Below are 17,850 nucleotides of genomic sequence, written 5' to 3'. Positions count from 1 at the left end.
AGGTAGCTGTTTCCTGTTGCTTGGTGGGAGCTCATCAGCTACTCAGCTAAATTGCGCACGCGGAAAGCAGAAAAGACGCATTTCTTCATGAACCCCAAGGCCACCCTGACATCTGCTAAGAAGCTGCAGAGAGGTACAAAAGGGGGTGGTGGTGGACGGAGCATCTGAACCAATCAAACACTCACACCCAGTCAACAGATCTGGGTTTAATCCATCACCGTTCTTTAGCCCACTCTGCCACCCTAGGTCAGACATGGCCATATTCAAATCAGTCTGACCCTGTGCCTCATGGGAACAGTCCAGCCCGAACTGCCAAGCAATTCCTTCCCTGGACCGGAAACAAGCTTCCTAGGACCGGTTTCTGGCATTTCAGCCGTCTTCAGCCAGGCTTGCTTGAATCCAGTGGCAAAGTGAGCAAGGGACTCACGTCTGAGCATACCCTACCAACTTATGGCGAACAAAGCGGTACAAAAGGGGGTGGTGATGGATGGAGCATCTCAACCAATCAAACACTCACACCCAGTCAACAGATCTGGGTTTAATCCATCACCGTTCTTTAGCCCACTCTGCCACCCCATTTCAGACATGGCCATATGCAAATCAGTCTGACCCTGTGCCTCATGGGAACAGTCCAGCCCGAACTGCCAAGCCATGCCTTCCCTGGACCGGAAACAAGCTTCCTCGGACCGGTTTCTGGCATTTTTAGCTGTCTTCAGCCAGGCTTGCTTGAATCCAGTGGCAAAGTGAGCTGGAGAGGGCTCAGCGGTTGCCCTCTAAGGCCCTAGACCGGGACCAAGGGGGCACCACAAGTGATAATGATTAAAAGACCTCACTAGCTACCACACAGGCTGCACTAAGTTGAGCTCCTATGAAACTGCATTATGCTACTGGAAAGATGTGTCACTGGAAGTCCGGCCACCTATGGTGCCAATTAACAAACATAGATGATAAGTCCATCTACTTAAAAATGGCTTGGCCACCCTTGTCCTTGTCAAGAGGGGAGACCGCTGGAGAGGTCGCACCCCCACGGGATTAATCCCTAAACATCTTAACAGGACCTCCACATTGGGTAGGGGAGAAGGGAGGGTAATGTCACAACCTAATTGGGGGGGTGATGGGGGAGGGGGGGCTGTAAAAGTTGACGAGTTTGGGGTGTTTGCTTCATGGCACATTGTTTGGGCACGTTGAGGGTGGGTGGGAATTGCCTACAAGTTGAGGGCAACAAATGCAGGTTACTTTGGCCGCAAATGGGCATGAAAATTGCACCGCACAGCATGTGGAAAGTGCACACGCACATGCGCCCACCCTTCCCTCTGCATACAGACAGAGGCTCCCTCTCATTGCCACATGCTCATAATGTACACCAGTCAGCATGGCTAAAATCACCTTATGACATGGAACGTCTGTGGTCTTAACGAATACTGGAAATCCAGATTAGTGCACGCCTACTTTGTTAGGCAAGGTGTGGATGTGTGCTTCCTGCAGGAAACCCACTTGACAGAGGCCACGGGGGCTAGACTCCGTGCCCGTTTGTGGGGCGAAATATATTCCTCCTTCGACTCCAACTACGGGAGGTGGGTGGCGATCTTGTTGAGGAAGGGGATTCCATGGTCCACCACACTCACTCATTGATAAGGAGGACAGATATGTCATTGTTGCAGGGAAGCTTTTTCAGCAGCCCATTACTCTGGCAGCAGTGTATGGACCAAACCAGGATGACCCTGGCTTCCTACCAGAGGTCTGGAGATTATTTGCTGGCCTAGGCAGGGAAGCTTTTTCAGCAGCCCATTACTCTGACAGCAGTGCATGGACCAAACCAGGATGACCCTGGCTTCCTACCGGAGGTCTGGAGATTAATTGCTGGTTTAGGCCCAGGGACGGTGGTGTGGGGGGGGGGGGGGAGATTGTAATATTGCACCAGATTGTTAATTCGACCATTCGGGGGCACAACAGCATCACCCGCAAGCAGCGGCACCTTGAGAACAATAGCAGAGGGCAATTCGTTAGTAGGCCAATGGCGTCACACACATGGGGAACAGAAAAATGGCACTTGCTACTCCACAATCCATAGCTCTTGGCCCCCCATTGATTTTTGGCTAGTGACTAAAGACATGATCAACTGGAAGGTGGCGGTTGAACACCTACTGCGAACACTCTCGGACCCCGTCCCAGTACGTCTGCTGCCGACCATACCACAGACCATCCCACGAGCATTCTCCTGGTGGCTACCCCTGCATGCCTTTTATTACGATTAATTCAGGGAAGAAATACGCGCTGCCCTTATTGCCTAATTTTCACGTAATGGGGGCACAGTAGAATCGCCATACACACTATGGGAGGCCTTCAAGGTAGGGATGACACTATGGGAGGCCTTCAAGGTAGGGATGAAAGGGGAATGTATTGGGAGACAGGCGGCTGTCCTGAGGGAGTAAGAGGCACACTGGGTAGATCGGAGGCCGAGATCAGCAAATAGTACCTTGAGCAGGCCACAAACCCAAGCAATACTATGTTGGCAGAAATCAGAGACAAGATATCAGAGTACAATGCGGCGGTGGAGAGGGAGGTGAAATACCACAGGAAAGAAGCAGCGGTGTGATGATATGGGGAGGGGGGCAGGCCAGGCAAAACTCTGGCAGGACTGTTACATGCATCAGCATACGTGGCCGAACTCAAAGACAGTAACAACAAGTTAATCACTGCCCCGTCTGAGCTTCCTACGGTTATGTCCTTCTTCTACGCCAAACTGTACACGGCGGGGTCGACTGTTAGACCATCGGCTCTGCAAGAATCCTTTGACACAATAGAATTGCTGGGGCTGGGCACAAGCCATAGGTAGTACCTGGATGATCTGATTACCCCGGAAGAGATCGCCAGGGTTATAGCTGCCCTGCCTGCTGGCAAAGCTCCCAAGTCGGATGGGCTTACGCCTGCATTTTATTTTATGAGGAATATGCGGAGGTATTAACCCCACATCTCATTGAAATCTATCATGAGTCATTGACGATAGGAAGGCTCCCTCCATCTCTGCATGAGGCCCTTATTGTCATGATACTGAAGTCGGATAAGCCCCTTGAGCAATGTGATTCATATAGCCCAGTCTCTTTGATAAACATAGAAGAAAAATCTACGCAAAGCTGCTGGCCAATCGCCTGCTGTCACTTATGTCCCTAATCGCTCGCCCGGACAAATCCGGCTTCATACCTGGGCGTGGGACCTCACATAACTTGAGCACTCTTTTTTCGAACATGCACCACTTAAACCACTCGTTGCCGGCTGTGACAGCTCTTCTGGATGCCACAAAGGTGTTTGATACGCTGGAGTGGTTGTTTCTCTTCCCGCTATTAGCCAGACTTTGGTTCATCCAAAAGGTCCGGCTCTTATACACCCAACCTGCAGCATGAGTGCATCTAAATGGGCACCTGTCTGACCAGTTCAATATAACCAGCGAAACTAGGCAGGGGTCCCTCCTGCCTCCCCTTCTGTTTGCCGCCACCATGGAGCCACTGGCTTCCAAAGTAAGATAACACCACGCGGAGTGTGGACTCCGACTCACCACCTGTGGCTTGGTGGTGTCAATGTACGTAAACAATGTCACCTTGTATGTACGGGACCCCAGCGTTCATCTTGCTCCCTTGAAGAAAGAGGCAATTTGTTTTGGTGGGCACTCAGGCATCCACATTAACTGGAGAAAGTCGGTGCTTTTCCCACTCACTGACTCAACCGTTCCTTGCCTCTAAGACTACCCGTTCAAATGGGCCATGGAGCCAGTGAAATACCTTGGTGTCGGTACATTGACATGCTGTGGAGGGCAAACTATGGGTGTGCTGAGGAGTGGCTGGAGACACAAGTGCCACTCTGGACTAGGCCGCTGATGTCCCTGGCCGGATGCATAGTGATAGCAAAGATTGTGGTCCTCCCTTCATTTTTGTACCTTTTTGCAAATATCCCAATGCTGCTTATGGCGCAATTCTTCAAAAGACCAAGTTCCAACCTGATCCCTTTGGCTTGGGCGGGTCAGCAGCCTAGGTACGGTATGAGGTACTAACATTGCCCTTGTCGAATGGCGGACTGGGGATGCCAGACATGAAGTTATATGCCCTGAGTGCGCAGGCGGGTTTCCTGCACCACTGGTTGTACCCCACTCCTTTTCAACGACTCATAGCAGTCGAGAGAGACCGGGCAACACCCTGGTCACTAACTACGAACATATTTGGCAAATATAAAGTGCCCCACAGTGAAATAGACACAATAGAATTAATGAGATGGGCGTGAGATGGTCTCCGGCACTTGGCGAGCCTTTGGATATTGCACGCCCGTCAGTGCCGCTGTCAGAAAATCTGCTGTTCCCTTTGTTACGTGACAGAGGGGCTGCAGACAGAGCTGTTGAGCTGGGGTTCAAACTATTGTGGACCTGTTACCTGGTGGGCAGTTCCTTCAAGCGCTGCCTCAACCTACAACACGGTCGGGAGGCCATGACACCTTTCTGCACTTGGCCTGGGACTGCCCAGAGGTGGCAGAGTTTTGGACGAGATTCTGTGACACAATCAGCACTATTGCAGGCACCTACTTAGCACCACACCCTGTGACTTGGCTACTGGGGCATGTCGAAAAGACACCGATCATGCACCGTAGTGTTCATAACTGTTGGGGGGGCAAGCAAAGGCTGTTTGCTGTATATGATCCTTCATGCTGTTTTATCTGCACTGTGGCCCAACAACCCACTTTGACAATATCTCCATATAATATGTTCTTGGCTTGTATGTAACAAGTTGTTCCAATAAAATCAAATAAACAAAAATAAAAATACTTGTGCATGAAAAAAAAAACTTTCTCTGCGTTATCATGAACTTCTCCTTCAATCTCTTTTGCTTCACATCTTGTGTATCACTACTGTATTTTGCATACGGAAGGATCTCGTCAAGAGACTTTGTTTGCAACAAATCACATTTTGCTGTAACTGAGCTATAATCTTCGGGCACAAACCAAGAAAAAAAGTTGAAACAAAGCAGCTCAAATTAACCTCTGTTCGGTCCTCAATGTAACTATGGGGCATATTAGCAAGGGCGATATCGCCGCTTTAGCGGGACTTTTTCCCACGAAAGCGGCAATATTTTTATCGCCCTATTAGCAAGCTGTCGCTAACAGCAGTTAGCAACAGTTTGTAGGCGATAGCTACAGGTTTGGGTCCCGCTTTGCATGTCAGTGATATTTATCGCTAGTGACATGCAAAGTGGGCGTACCCAACCTGTTTGCGACTGAAAGCAGTCGCTAACACAGCTATCGCCTACTAGCAAGGCAGGCGAAGCGATAAAAAAACGTGCGCTAAGCGAGATAATCGCCAAAACCTAACGCCTGCTCAGACCACTTCTTAGCCTGTATATCCAATGGGAGGTGGATATTCAGGTTAAGTCCCCATTAGCGATGATGCCCGAATATCGCTGGAGTTCCAGTGATATTCACGCATTGAGCCGCTTGTATCAAGAAGTGCTAGATTAACAACATGATCAGGTGAAGGATGGTCCTATCCTGTGCCAAAATGTTTCATCCTACCGTAATGATGCTTCAGGACACTCATCCATTAGGCATACAGTGTTATTTCTGGGTATACCATGCAGGACATATCAGTGGATCTAGGGGGTGGCTATCTTACTTTCGGTCATCCATATGGTTTCATCTGACCCACTGAACCGCTTCGTAATAATCACAGGAACACTGGAGGGTCAAGCGTAGTTGCTCTTTTGTGTGCACGTTCCCCATCATCTGCTGGACTCTAAACTGGAGGTGGTCTCCAGCTGCTCGCTGCAACCCCTCCAGATCTCACCATAGTGGGCGGCGACTTCAACACCATAATGGACTGCCAATATTGTACAATCTTCAGCTTGGTGGTTCCCTGGTCCCCGTGCCTAAAGCTGTGGGCTGGGGCCCTAGGACTAGTCAACATCTGGCAGCTCCACCTCCACGCAGACAGACAGTACACTTACTACTCAGCCCTGCAGCCTCTACAGATGTTGGTAGCATTACACATACGTGCATTCTCCTGAGGGGCCTCTCTGACCACTCACCGGTGATGCTGACAAAAGGCCGCAGGGCAACAGGGGAAGAGGACCAGCACACATAAACACATGGTGGTTTCTAGATGACGAGTTCACTGAGCATATCTGAGACACCATCACTGACTATTTTGAGCTGAAAAAGAGTCCAGGCCCCTTACTATCTCTGCAATGCAAGACCTTCAAAATGGTCCTATGGGTAGGGGGCTTTTCACACATATGTGGCACAACTAGAGAACAGAAGGGCGAGTTCTTGAAGAGGAGGTTATCCGTCTTGACAGGGTAGTGTTGACCTCTCCTACACCATCGGCGTGGCAGCAGTTTGAGCTGGCCTGACTGGCTCTTGAATAGAAACTCCTTGACACTGCACACCCGGTTCACTTCCATTCACAGGGGAGGTCATACAAACTTGGGGCCAAAGTGGATATGTTGATTTATTGGCTCACGACTGCAGACCGACCATCTAGTGTGGTGGCCCAGCAGTGAACCTCGACAGAGGGGACAATTCAGGTGGATATCATAGCCGCAGAGTTTTCTTTCTACTACTGTGCACTATATGCCCGTCAGCTCTCCCCTCTCCTCAAGAGGTGAAAACCCATCACCCAAGATTTGCCAATGAGAACCCTCCTGTAGGTGGAGCAGGATGAACTAGACCTCCCCCTTACCGCCGTAGAGAGTCAACAGATTTTTACATCAATGCCCTCTGGGATAATCCTGGCATCCAATGGATTCCTTTTAGAGTCTTTCACCTATTGGCCCTGTAAGAGGATGCCTTTGACAAGGAACAGCTGCCCCGCAACGTATGCAGTGCAACTATAACTGTTATCCTCAAAAAAGACAAGACCCCTAAGGAGTGTGCCTTTTCTCGTCCCATTTCCCTAATCAACCTAGAAGTTAAAGTTCTTGCCAAAGTCCTGGACACTCTTCTAGTCAAGGTGGTGTGCTCCATAGTATGCGCAGAGCAAAATGGATTCATGCTCAGGAGGGACGCTAGGCATTGCCTTCGTCAGTGAAACTTAGTGTTAGCTTGGGCGTATGAGCTTTCAGATGACAACGCGCTTCTCATGGATATGGAGCATGCGTTTGACACGGTACTCTGATTTTCCTGCTAAGAGTCCTATGTGAAATGTCTTTTGGGACCTGATTCCTGCATTGGGTTTTTACCCTTTACACAGATCTGTGGGATCTGGGTTGTGTGGTGGGAACCACCTGGACCTAGACCCCAAGATGGTCATACTGGGAATCAAGGACACTTTGACGGAGACACTCCCGTCTTGCGCACTCATAGCTATGGGCTGCTTGGTCATGAAGAGAGATCTGGTGAGGCACTGTCTGGAGAATGGATCATTGCTCAGCAATGGAGAAGCTGGGCTACAAAGCTTGTGGGTTATGAAAGAAATATGGCAAAATCTGGTCTCCCTGGAGCCGGGTGATGGGCCTTGGACTATTAGTGGGAGGTACTCTACGATATATGGTACCTGTAGGAGATAGAAGTGCATACAATGCGAGGTGTTTAAGGTTGCATTACAGGTGCAAGCAATGATCAGTCGCCTTACAATACACATAGGAGCGAACCATATCCTACATTTTATTTATGTGCTGAGCTTACACTGGCATGTGTTGTACTTTATTTTTAGTTTGCGAAAATGAATAAAAAGAGTTATAAAAAAATTATTCTACAACATGCAGCTTCTCATGGATACTACCTGTACTAGAACAAATATTGTTACAATATGTGTGATTCTAATAATACAGCTAGGTGCAACTGTGAACAGGGGCAGTTGTACCAAAGCAACAGTTTAATATGATATCTTACCTGTCTAAAGTACATTCGAACATGATTCTGCTGAGACATGAAAATACAAGTTTATCCGCATGATGCAGGTCACTTGGCATTAAATATCACATACAAGACAGAGTATGAAACCTAAAACCCATATGTTAGCCAGAGTTCGTGTTTCATTAGTACCATGTATTAAAGTTCAGAAAAACAACTCCATCAGGTCAAACAGAATCAAAAACCACTTACCTTGCTCTTGCAGCATCCCCAACTAGGCAATGTGGCGAGCGTAAGGAAAGTGGTTTTATTTATTTAATTTTGTCCATCCTGTCGTATGTTGACTTATCCCCACCCCGCCCCTCCCTTGCCCCGCCTACCCGCCTCACCACTCTTACCTGTGCCAGCCGCACCTGCATCAAGTAGATCTTAGAGCATTTGTTGGTTGATAGTATGTCAAAGGCTGCAAACAGATCAAAATAATTCAGGGACCATGAACGCCACTGTCCACTATCATGCACAATTATCCATTATGGAAGTACCTATTAATTCTGGCTCTGGTTGAAAGCCTTCCTCACAAGGATCCAAGAGAACCAGAAAATAAACACAATCTGCAGTTGTTTCCCTGCTCAAATAATGTAGAGGTCTTTTGTAGTAGTGAAATCAGGCAAATGTCAGCCATGTCTGCTGGGTCTATTCATGGTTTCTTTAAAGCGGGGTGAACTGTACCTGTTTTGAGATGGAAAAGCTCTCTTGCTTCAGAGTAGAGCACAATGGTCAAAAAAGCAAGACATGCAATGAGTGAAATTTACTTTATGGCATGAGACTCATGCTAAATAGGTGAATCTTTACTAAACTACACACCAACCTGTCCCTTCCGACCCTCTTAGACCACTTTTCTCTGTGTTTTCAATTGCCATCCAGTTCTTCTCTCTGATCTTCTGACCAGCTACTGCAGCTTCCTCATCCGGCAGACTACTGCTTCTGGACGCAGGACTTTAGAGCACCAGAAACTGATGCAGTGGCAGAATCTTAACCTAAATATGAATGATAATAATTATTTTGATTGGAAAATTAACATGTATGCTTTTAATCTACAGATAACAGGCAAAGGTGGGATTGTTCAGAATGGCCAACAAACTATAGATATCACCAGAAATAGTGGTGAGTGTGTAAATTATTTTTCTTTTTTCAGTTTTCTTTGGGGGTGGGTTACAGGAAGCAAAGTAATCCCCAAAGGGCAGGGGAGAATTGTACATGCAGTAGGATATGTAGCCAACATACAAGGCTATTGAGGTATGTGGATACGTGTAGACCGTGAACTGAGGACAACAAGGCCCATATTTTCTAAAGTTATGCAGTATTGGATTTTTCATATATTCACGTGCTTGACTCGTTCCCCGTTGTCAGGTTGGAAACCGTGGCTCATGTTGATCCCAAGCTTACAAGGGGCCTTTCAGTCAGTATGAGGGTCAAGGCCGACCATATTACTCCCCACGAAAAACCGGGTTTGACCAGAAATACACATCCCGGTGGAACCTAAAGCAAGGTTAGGGTAGATTGTCCAGATGAAAGAGGAGCGCTTCTCAATTGCACTCCTGCGACAAAAAAGGACTTCCAGCAGGTGCCCCCCTGCCCACTGTCCCAATCTGAGCAAGTGTGGAGGAGAATTTCCCTTAGAAGTCCATAACAGTGACCAGAACCATTGGGTGGTGCAGATTGTGCACTTAGGGCATACTTTGGAGCTTCTATAGAAATCACAGGCTAAAAAACCCCTCATTTTCACTTTCATAGATTGAGGAAAGCTGAATTGACATTAAGGAAAGATAAATGTAGGTTTTGGTGTATGTGGAGTAGATTATTTAGGTCACCACATTTCAGGGAAGGGAGTATCTCCCAAGAAATAGTTTGTTGATACAATTCAAAAACTAAAGAAGGTAGACAAAAAGGAATTATTAGGATCATTTCTGGGAAGGGTTGAGTACTATTGCAAGTCTATTTCAAAATAGTGTGACAAAATAGAACGTCTGTGGAGGCTATTAGGAAAAAAAGTTGGGTTTGTCTGGGACGAGAATTGTCAGAAGCTGTTTAAATCTGTAAAAACTGGTCCTAGAGATGAAACATGTGTGGTAACAAATGCTAGCGCTAAAATGCTTGGTGAAGTGCTGAATCAGAAGAGGGGAGAAGAGGAACATTTGTTTGCCGGTGCCTCAAGGGTGCAGATGTAAACTATTCAGTTATTGCAAAACATGCATTGGCCATATTTTGAGCCCTAAGCAAATTCAGAAATAATATTTGGGGTATGAAATTCAAAGAGTTGCCCAACCATAAACCTTTGAGAGAAGTGTTTCGGAAAAAGGGATTGGATGTGGTTTTCTTTCGTATAAGGAGGTGGGGGCATTACACTACAGGAATATGATTTCCCTGTGGAATATATTCCTGGAGTGAACAACTTGTCAGCAGATTATTTATCAAGACTTGTAGAAGTAGATGACAGTGAGGCGAGGTCAGAAACATTTGTGGACGAAGAGGTGAGTGTATGTGAAGTCACTATGGGAAACATTAAAGATGAGGAATGGAGAACTGAGGTAGATCAACCAATTGCCAAAATAATTGAGGAAGTGGTAGCTAGTCACGGTAAATCATTAGGTAAGCCATGGTCCATGATCCCGGATGAGTTTTCAGTTAAAAATGTCATACTTATTTGTGGAACAAAGTGAGTACCACCATTGAGTTCAGGTGCCAGATGTCTGGAATTTGCACATGAAGGTCACAAGGGGATTGTGAAAACAAAAGAGAGATTAAGATTGCACTTCTGATGGCCAGGGATGGACGTGGAAGTAGAGCGGATGGTAGAGTCTTTATGCAGTGCAAAGTAAGTGGCAAAGCATTGGTTTGTAGACAATTGCCCATGGTATGTAGGAAGCTTCCAAAATTTCCTTAAGATGGAATAGCAATAGACATTATGGGACCTTACCATAGGGGAACATCACATTCCTTATCTTATAGTTGTCATAGATCTAAATTCTAGGTAGATAGAGTTTACCTGTGTAAGAGTTGTAACATCTGCTAATGTGATGACATTTTGAGATGAGATTTTTAAAAGAGAATGTTATCTCAATTCTATGTTGTCAGATAAAAGGGGCACATGCATCAATATTGCATTTTGTGATTCCTTAATTGCGAAAAATAAGGAATCGCAATTAAGGAATTGCAAACTGCAATGCATCAAGAAATCGCTAAAAAAATAGTGATTTCTTAAAATTCCTTAATTGCGATTCTCTAATTGAGAATCGCAATTAAGGAATACCTCCCCATTCATTCCTATGGGCCTAGAGGCCCATAGGACTGAACGGAAAGACATTCTCAATTTGCAATTCACCATTAGAAATTCGCAAATTGAGAATGCAATTTCAAGGGTGCAGGGGTGTCCAAAGGACACCCTGTTGCACCCCTGAAATCTGCCTATAAGTACATTTTGCACACACACATGCCCCAAGGGCATGTGTGTGTGTGTAAAATGGAACTTTGAAAAATGCACTTTAGTGTATTTTTCAAAGTTTTCGCAAATTACCATGAAGGTCAACTTCATGGTAATTTACTCCCCTTATTTGCGAATTCGCAAATTTTTAAAGTTTGATGCATTGCATTTAAGGAATCTCAATTTGAGATTCCTTAAATGCAATCGCAATTTAAGAAATCGCAATTTTGCAATTTCTTAAATTGCGAAAATTACAAAAATGTTAATGCATCCCAAAAATTGGAATTGCATTCGCAAACGGCCGAATTTTGCAATTCGCACCATTTGCGAATGCAATTTCCATTGATGCATGTGCCCCATAGTCCTTAATTCTGCTCTAAAGAAATGGAGAAGTATGTAATGAACCGTGCTATGACTTACAAATGATGTTCTGTGTACCACTCAGAGACAAATGGTGCAATTGAGAGGGCAAATACGACATTAAAATAGAGCACACAGTTAGCAAGAGCTAATTGTTTGAATTGGAAACACGTACTGCAAGACAGGATACCAGCTTATCAAATGTCTCAACATGCAACTTCTGGTAAAACATCTTTTGAGTTGTTTAAAAGGAGGGCAGTGAATACTAAGTTAAGTCCAAGATGGATGGTTTGGGGCAAAGGATTGAAGAACAGCAGAATTGAAGAATGGAGAAATACAGAGTTGCAGCAGTAAGAGCAAAGCAAGAAATACTTTCACCAGAGAAAATGCGTAACAAGTTAAGAATTTGCTTAAGCAGGTATAGTGAATATAAAAGCACCTGTAGGTTGTCAACAAAGGATCAAAATTCACAAGAGAGAAAAAGGTTCAGAAGTTCTTAAAGACAGATGATGGAAGAATTTTGAACAAAATTCATGTTGCAACTCTTTGGTCTCAGAATAATACTTGAGAAAAGTACAACTATGTGTGGAAGCGGACTAACTTCTCTCATAAGTGCTTGCATACTACCATCTCTCATTAAGAGGTGCATCCATGAAGACGTGCATCCTGATGTTTCTAGAGAAAATACAAATTATTTTGGCCAGCGATCCATACAGTGAACAAATTTAAGATGTTGTCAGTGATACCTATGTATTATTGGAAAGTTCCACATAAGTTCTGGTGATCACTAGCATAGATCTTTGTCAAGTAGGTCACCATATTGGTTCACCAAAATCAGTGGTTGGTAGATCATCATTTCCTAAATGGAAAGTTACATTCTCTGAGCTACAGTTTGGGTGAAACCCTTATTGGTAGAGTTGAACAAGTCTTAGAGATCAAGATGCTTTCAAAGTTAGTTATCTTTTGCTCTCTCAAAAGCTTTCCCTTGGAAGAAAGTGTGCGTGAAGGGACAGTAAATTGGCAGCTCCCCAGGGTCAATGTTAGATTTTTGAGAAGGCCTTTCATTTGACACATTTTATGGGATGAGAGGAAGATGCCCATGAGGAGAGAGGAGTTGATACAGGTAGGTTTAAGGGCCTCCAGATGCCACAGTTTAATGATAGATGATGGAAGGAGACCACAACCATAGTAGGGTGGCATTATAATAGAGTGTTGGATGGTGTTCAAGGATTGCTGTGACAAGTGATTGATGGGATACTAGGTCATGCAGTGTGCTGGGATGGAATGTACATTTCTTTTACATTGGTGGTGGAATTGTCAATGTGACAATGATTGTATTGGTTTGATTAATAAAACGTTCATTAACGTTCGTTGATTCCTGTAGGGAATGACAAGGACCGGTGTCTGAACAATTTGAATAATATTTTCATTGTTAGACTTGTGGATGTTGTCCATGAAGTAGTTAGCGTTGGTGGTAGCAATGCATTGTTCACTCTGAATTATGTTTATTTGAGCTTCAAACAATAGTTTTTGGAGCACACATGCACAATTTAAAGTCCCAGTTTTGAAAGTATCACAAAAGGTCCACAAAGATTAACAGTGGGGCTCTTGAAGTTCTTTTCTTTATTTCCATAAGCACTCCAATCCCTTAGTGCCAACGCGTTTCGCCTTGGTTGGGTTAACCTAAGGCTTCGTCAGGGCTGGAAATAATACAGAAAGAACTTCAAGAGCCCCACTGTAAATCTTTGTGGACGTTTTGTGATACTTTCAAAACTGGGACTTTAAATTGTGCATGTGTGCACCAAAAACTATTGTTTGAAGCTTTTCAATCTCTGATTCAGTTTAGGGAAGTAGGGTGTTCTCTTCCCAACCTTTGGAAGCACCAGTTAAAATTGCCCTAATCAAGAGATATTAGTGATTACTATATGAGCATTCACCAATTCCATACACCCAACAGCTTTTGTATATGTTATTTTGAGGATTGTAATATTTACAGTGGATTTGGAGTCATGCCATGTCTTTTCAAGTTTGCCAATGTTTCTTTAGTCACAATTATGTCCCTTAATATACAATGCGACAAACAGGTTTGCTTTCAGTTCTTTAGGCACCTCCTTTCTGCAGAGCACTAGTGGGTAATACTCAGCATGGAGAGAATCATGCCACCATCAGAGGTGGTGGCAGGACTGAGTAGATCTGTATTTAGCCAACAGTGTCTAATGGGATCATTCTTAATCAAATATGTGGTTGTAACAGATGGTTTGGTTGCCATTTTAAAGGGGCCTAAAGTAGGCAATATAAATAAGAATTGATCAGGCTAAAAGGTTGGGATATTTGCACGTTTGGGTGGGTAGGACAGAGAATACAAGATCAAGGGTGCTCCTTTGGAATGTGTTGAAGCTGTAATATGGGTTGTCAGTTAAATGAGGCAATGATGTTGCATTTTCGCATCATTCATTCTGATCCCCTGGAAGATTAAACTCCCCTGGTTACATGTTTTTTCATTAAAAAACTCAGTTTCAAGAGATGAAATCAAAGAAATCATAAATGAAGTCTTTGCTGTACACAGATGGGTGTTTGATGAGATGATAAATGGCGGAGATGTTTGGTGTGAGAGTTCGTCTGTCAGGAGGATGTCGAAAAGAACCACAGGGTGGAAAACCTGTTCAAGATGGTGATGCCTCCTCCAGGTTTGTTTGTGTGTGTGGTTAGTGGATGATTGTACATCTCTCAGCAATTAGGTCCTTCACGATGACATCTGTTGTGAAAGTGCGCCAGGTCAGTGTAATAAAGAGAATGTCTAAGTTCTTATGGATGATCCACTCAGTTGCATAACCACATACTAAGCCAATGTTTAAGAGAATAAGGTTTTAAAGGCCAAATGTACAACCATTTTTTCGGTCGCAAATGGGATATTGGCCCGTTTGCGACTGCAAAATAGATCTGCCCTATTTACAAACTCTATTTTGCAAGTCGGTAACCTATTACCGACTCGCAAAATGGGGTTTTCAACTCTGTATTAGGAAGGGTCGTGCCAAGGGCGTCCCTTCCTAATAGCGACTCGCACTTCAGTATAAGATTGTTTTGCGATCTCAATTGCGGCCGCAAAACACTTGCAGTTTACCACCCATTTGAAATGGGTGGTAAGCTACACGCAAACAGGATGGGGTGAAAATATCTTTTAAGAGCAGGCAGTGGTCCCACGGACCACTGCCTACGCTTAAAAAATTAAACATTAATGTTTCATTTTTCTTATTTAAATGCATCCCATTTTCCTTTAAAGAAAATGGGCTGCATTTAAAAAAAAACTGCTTTATTTAAAAAGCAGTCACAGACATGGTGGTCTGCTGACCCCAGCAGGCCACCTTCCCTGGGAGTCCTAGCCAATACCAATGGAGTCGCAAATTGCACCTGCCTAATGAATATTAATGAGGCCGGCAATTTGTGAATTCATTAGGAATTGCAAACAGTGTCTGAGACCCTGTTGTAAGTTCCAATTTGCAAGTCGGCTATTGCGAGTTGCAAAACTACGCAATTTGCGACTCGCAAATAGGAAGAGTCATACCCTAAGAGCGTAAGAGCAAGCCAAGGTGAGTGTGGTGGGTTAATAAGAGGGTTATCTGTGTTTTGTATGTATGATACAAACTGCTAGGCTGGTGTTGGGTTAAGGGCAACATTGGTTTGCATGATGAGGAGAGGATGCATATAGACATTTTGAGGATAGAGAGACATGATGGCTATCTACTTTGTCAAGCAGGGAAAACAGGAGCAAGAACCCACACCCAACTAGTCCCAAAATGAAACAAACAGGGGAGTTGCTACTCATGCTTCCCTATGGAGCTTTGGACTTTCTCTTGGATGTCAAGGGATTATCACTGAAAAAAGAGATGAGAAAAGAGATAGGTTATCCAATGAATCATTTTATATGTCCCAGGGGCTGGAAATAAGATGACCACCTACTAGTCACTACAATTATCCCATAATGAGGACTCTGACAGTGTTGAAAACATATCTTCTGGGTAGAGATGCTTGATGAAACATAGGAATGCTGTTTGTTTTGTCTTGGCAGGCTTGTGGAGTGTGTTCCCTCTCCGCGTAACCCTCAGCTCTGACTTTGCACCCTACGCCCGGGTTTTGGGGTACATCGTGCTCAACAATGGGCAGATGGTGGCTGATTTGACTGGGTTTGAAGTGGCTAAATGCTTCAAAAATAAGGTGAGTTGGTTAGGTGTGGGGACTGTTGTGTTGAAGAAAGAAGCAATAGTCAAGTGGTGCAGAAGGGCAATGGAGTTGTCTTCTTTAATGATACTAGAGGATTGAAAACAGTTATAGTTCATGTATCTGAACATCAGACTGAGGCTTCACCACTCACCTCACCAATGGCAGAAACACATTTTGGAGAGTGAGGCAGTTTGGGAGACTTTTGACCCCTTTCAATGCCTCAACTGGTGGCAAGCTATGTTTCACATCTATGTGCCACTTCTCATTTGCTGTTTGTCTTCTTATACCAGGACATCTGTTAATAGCATACTTGCCACAAGAAGTCACAGATGTATCATAGTCTGTCAGATATCTTCCATAGAGACAAAGGACATAATGGCTACACTCAGGTTGCAGAAACAGCCCAGAAATTCAATTGTGAGGGAGATTAAACCCCCATTCCCACTCCTTAGAGGTGTCTTTTTTATAAAGCACATGAAGGCTGGGATCACTTGTCTTCACCCATAGGCTATCATTCCAGGAAAAGATGGAGGCAACAGATGTAGCCACTTGATTACTCCCTTTTTATGTTTCCTAGAAGTAACCCCAAAGGTCAACGTTTAGGAACAACTAATACAGACACAAAGTAATGGATAAAAGCATCAACTATGCATGTGACTCCATTTACCCTTTTAAGCACTTAATTAACAAAATGCAGTCATTGTGGCAAAGATCTGCTCATGGCCTACAATCCTATGTATTTATTTATATATTTTATTTTTAGGTTACTTGTAAAGCACAATCGATTACCCCCGAAGTGGTTCTGTGGCACTGGACTGGAAGCTAACCAATTACACAAAAAGTTGTTTTTAGTTTCTTATGAAAATTTGCCTGGTTGGCCTTAGATAGGAGGAAGTAGGGGAGCAGGTTCCACAACTTAGGGGCCAGATAAGAAAAGGCTCTACTCTACACTCAGGTATCCCATGGCACCAACACTGAAGTCTGTTTTCTACAATGTGGCTGGAAGTGTCTCTCTGAATATCAAGCTTTTCTTGTTGTTGATTCAATTCTCTTGTTTCTCAACAGGTCACTCTTGGGTTCTCAAAGCAGCAGGATCTCCCAGGTGCCAAGATTCAACTCCAGCTTAGTGCAGCTCCTCTCTCCCTTTGCTCTGTGAGAGCAGTTGACCTCAGTGTCCTTCTACTGAAGCCTGAACAGGAGATGAGCGCAGATAATGTAAGTAGTAAGCCTGAAAAGTCTGTCACTAGAAACAAAACCTGGTAGTCTCCATGGGGCAGATTTACAACTTCTGGCGCATCTCTGCTAATCAGCAGGGATGAGCCAGAACAGTTGCGACACGCCAAACCACGCGTGCACCACCGCGGATGCGCCGCATTTACAATGCTGCACACCGTGGCGCATGGATGGGCAGATGCGTGTCGCATCCCCCGGTGGAAAGGTGGCGCATTGCTGGAGTCGTGTCGCAAGCGCGACGCAGCTCCAGCAAAGCTCGGGGTGCGTCTATGCCTAACATGCTGCGTCAATCCTTACACCTGCTTCAAGCAGGCGCAGGGTTTTGACGCAGCATGGCCGTAAAAGTGACTGAGTGAAATCTTGTAGATTTCACTCAGCCACTTTTCTGAGGCATTCCTGCTCCGGAACGCCCCCCCCCCTGTGTCAGGACGCCCACATCTGGCGCAGGGCTTTACAATGTGACGCATCTCCCAGATGCGTCACGTTGTAAATACCCTGAAGCATGTCCCTGGCTTTGCGCCGCTGCTCCGTCACAAAAGTGACGCAAAGGCTGCGCAAATGTGGCGTACGGGGCTTGTAACTCTGCCCCAATGTCTGAACCATTCCATACTGATGATAACGCATTCAGAGAGCTTTAATACAGACTCATACTCACGCTGAGGACGCTAAATGGGTTTTATGACAATTTTTCATGGAGGTGTATTGAAGCCTCGCCTATATGTTGTACTTCA

General features: G+C 44.9%; 1 protein-coding gene across 2 annotated transcripts in view; it reads left to right on the top strand.

Annotated features, from left to right (window-relative positions):
* Positions 1-17,850, top strand: part of LOC144768066 (alpha-2-macroglobulin-like protein 1) — a 411,824-nt gene that overhangs the window by 187,340 nt on the left and 206,634 nt on the right. For both annotated transcript variants that reach the window (XM_078651439.1, XM_078651438.1), the window contains exons 13-15: positions 8,928-8,991; positions 15,735-15,880; positions 16,952-17,101. In XM_078651439.1, the coding sequence (XP_078507565.1) occupies positions 8,928-8,991; positions 15,735-15,880; positions 16,952-17,101 (360 nt within the window). The remainder of the gene's footprint in view (positions 1-8,927; positions 8,992-15,734; positions 15,881-16,951; positions 17,102-17,850) is intronic.

This window comes from Lissotriton helveticus, chromosome 7, assembly GCF_964261635.1.
Source record: "Lissotriton helveticus chromosome 7, aLisHel1.1, whole genome shotgun sequence".
Classification (NCBI taxonomy): domain Eukaryota; kingdom Metazoa; phylum Chordata; class Amphibia; order Caudata; family Salamandridae; genus Lissotriton; species Lissotriton helveticus.
Note: the sequence above shows the minus strand (reverse complement) of the source record. Positions and strands in the feature narration are given on the sequence as shown.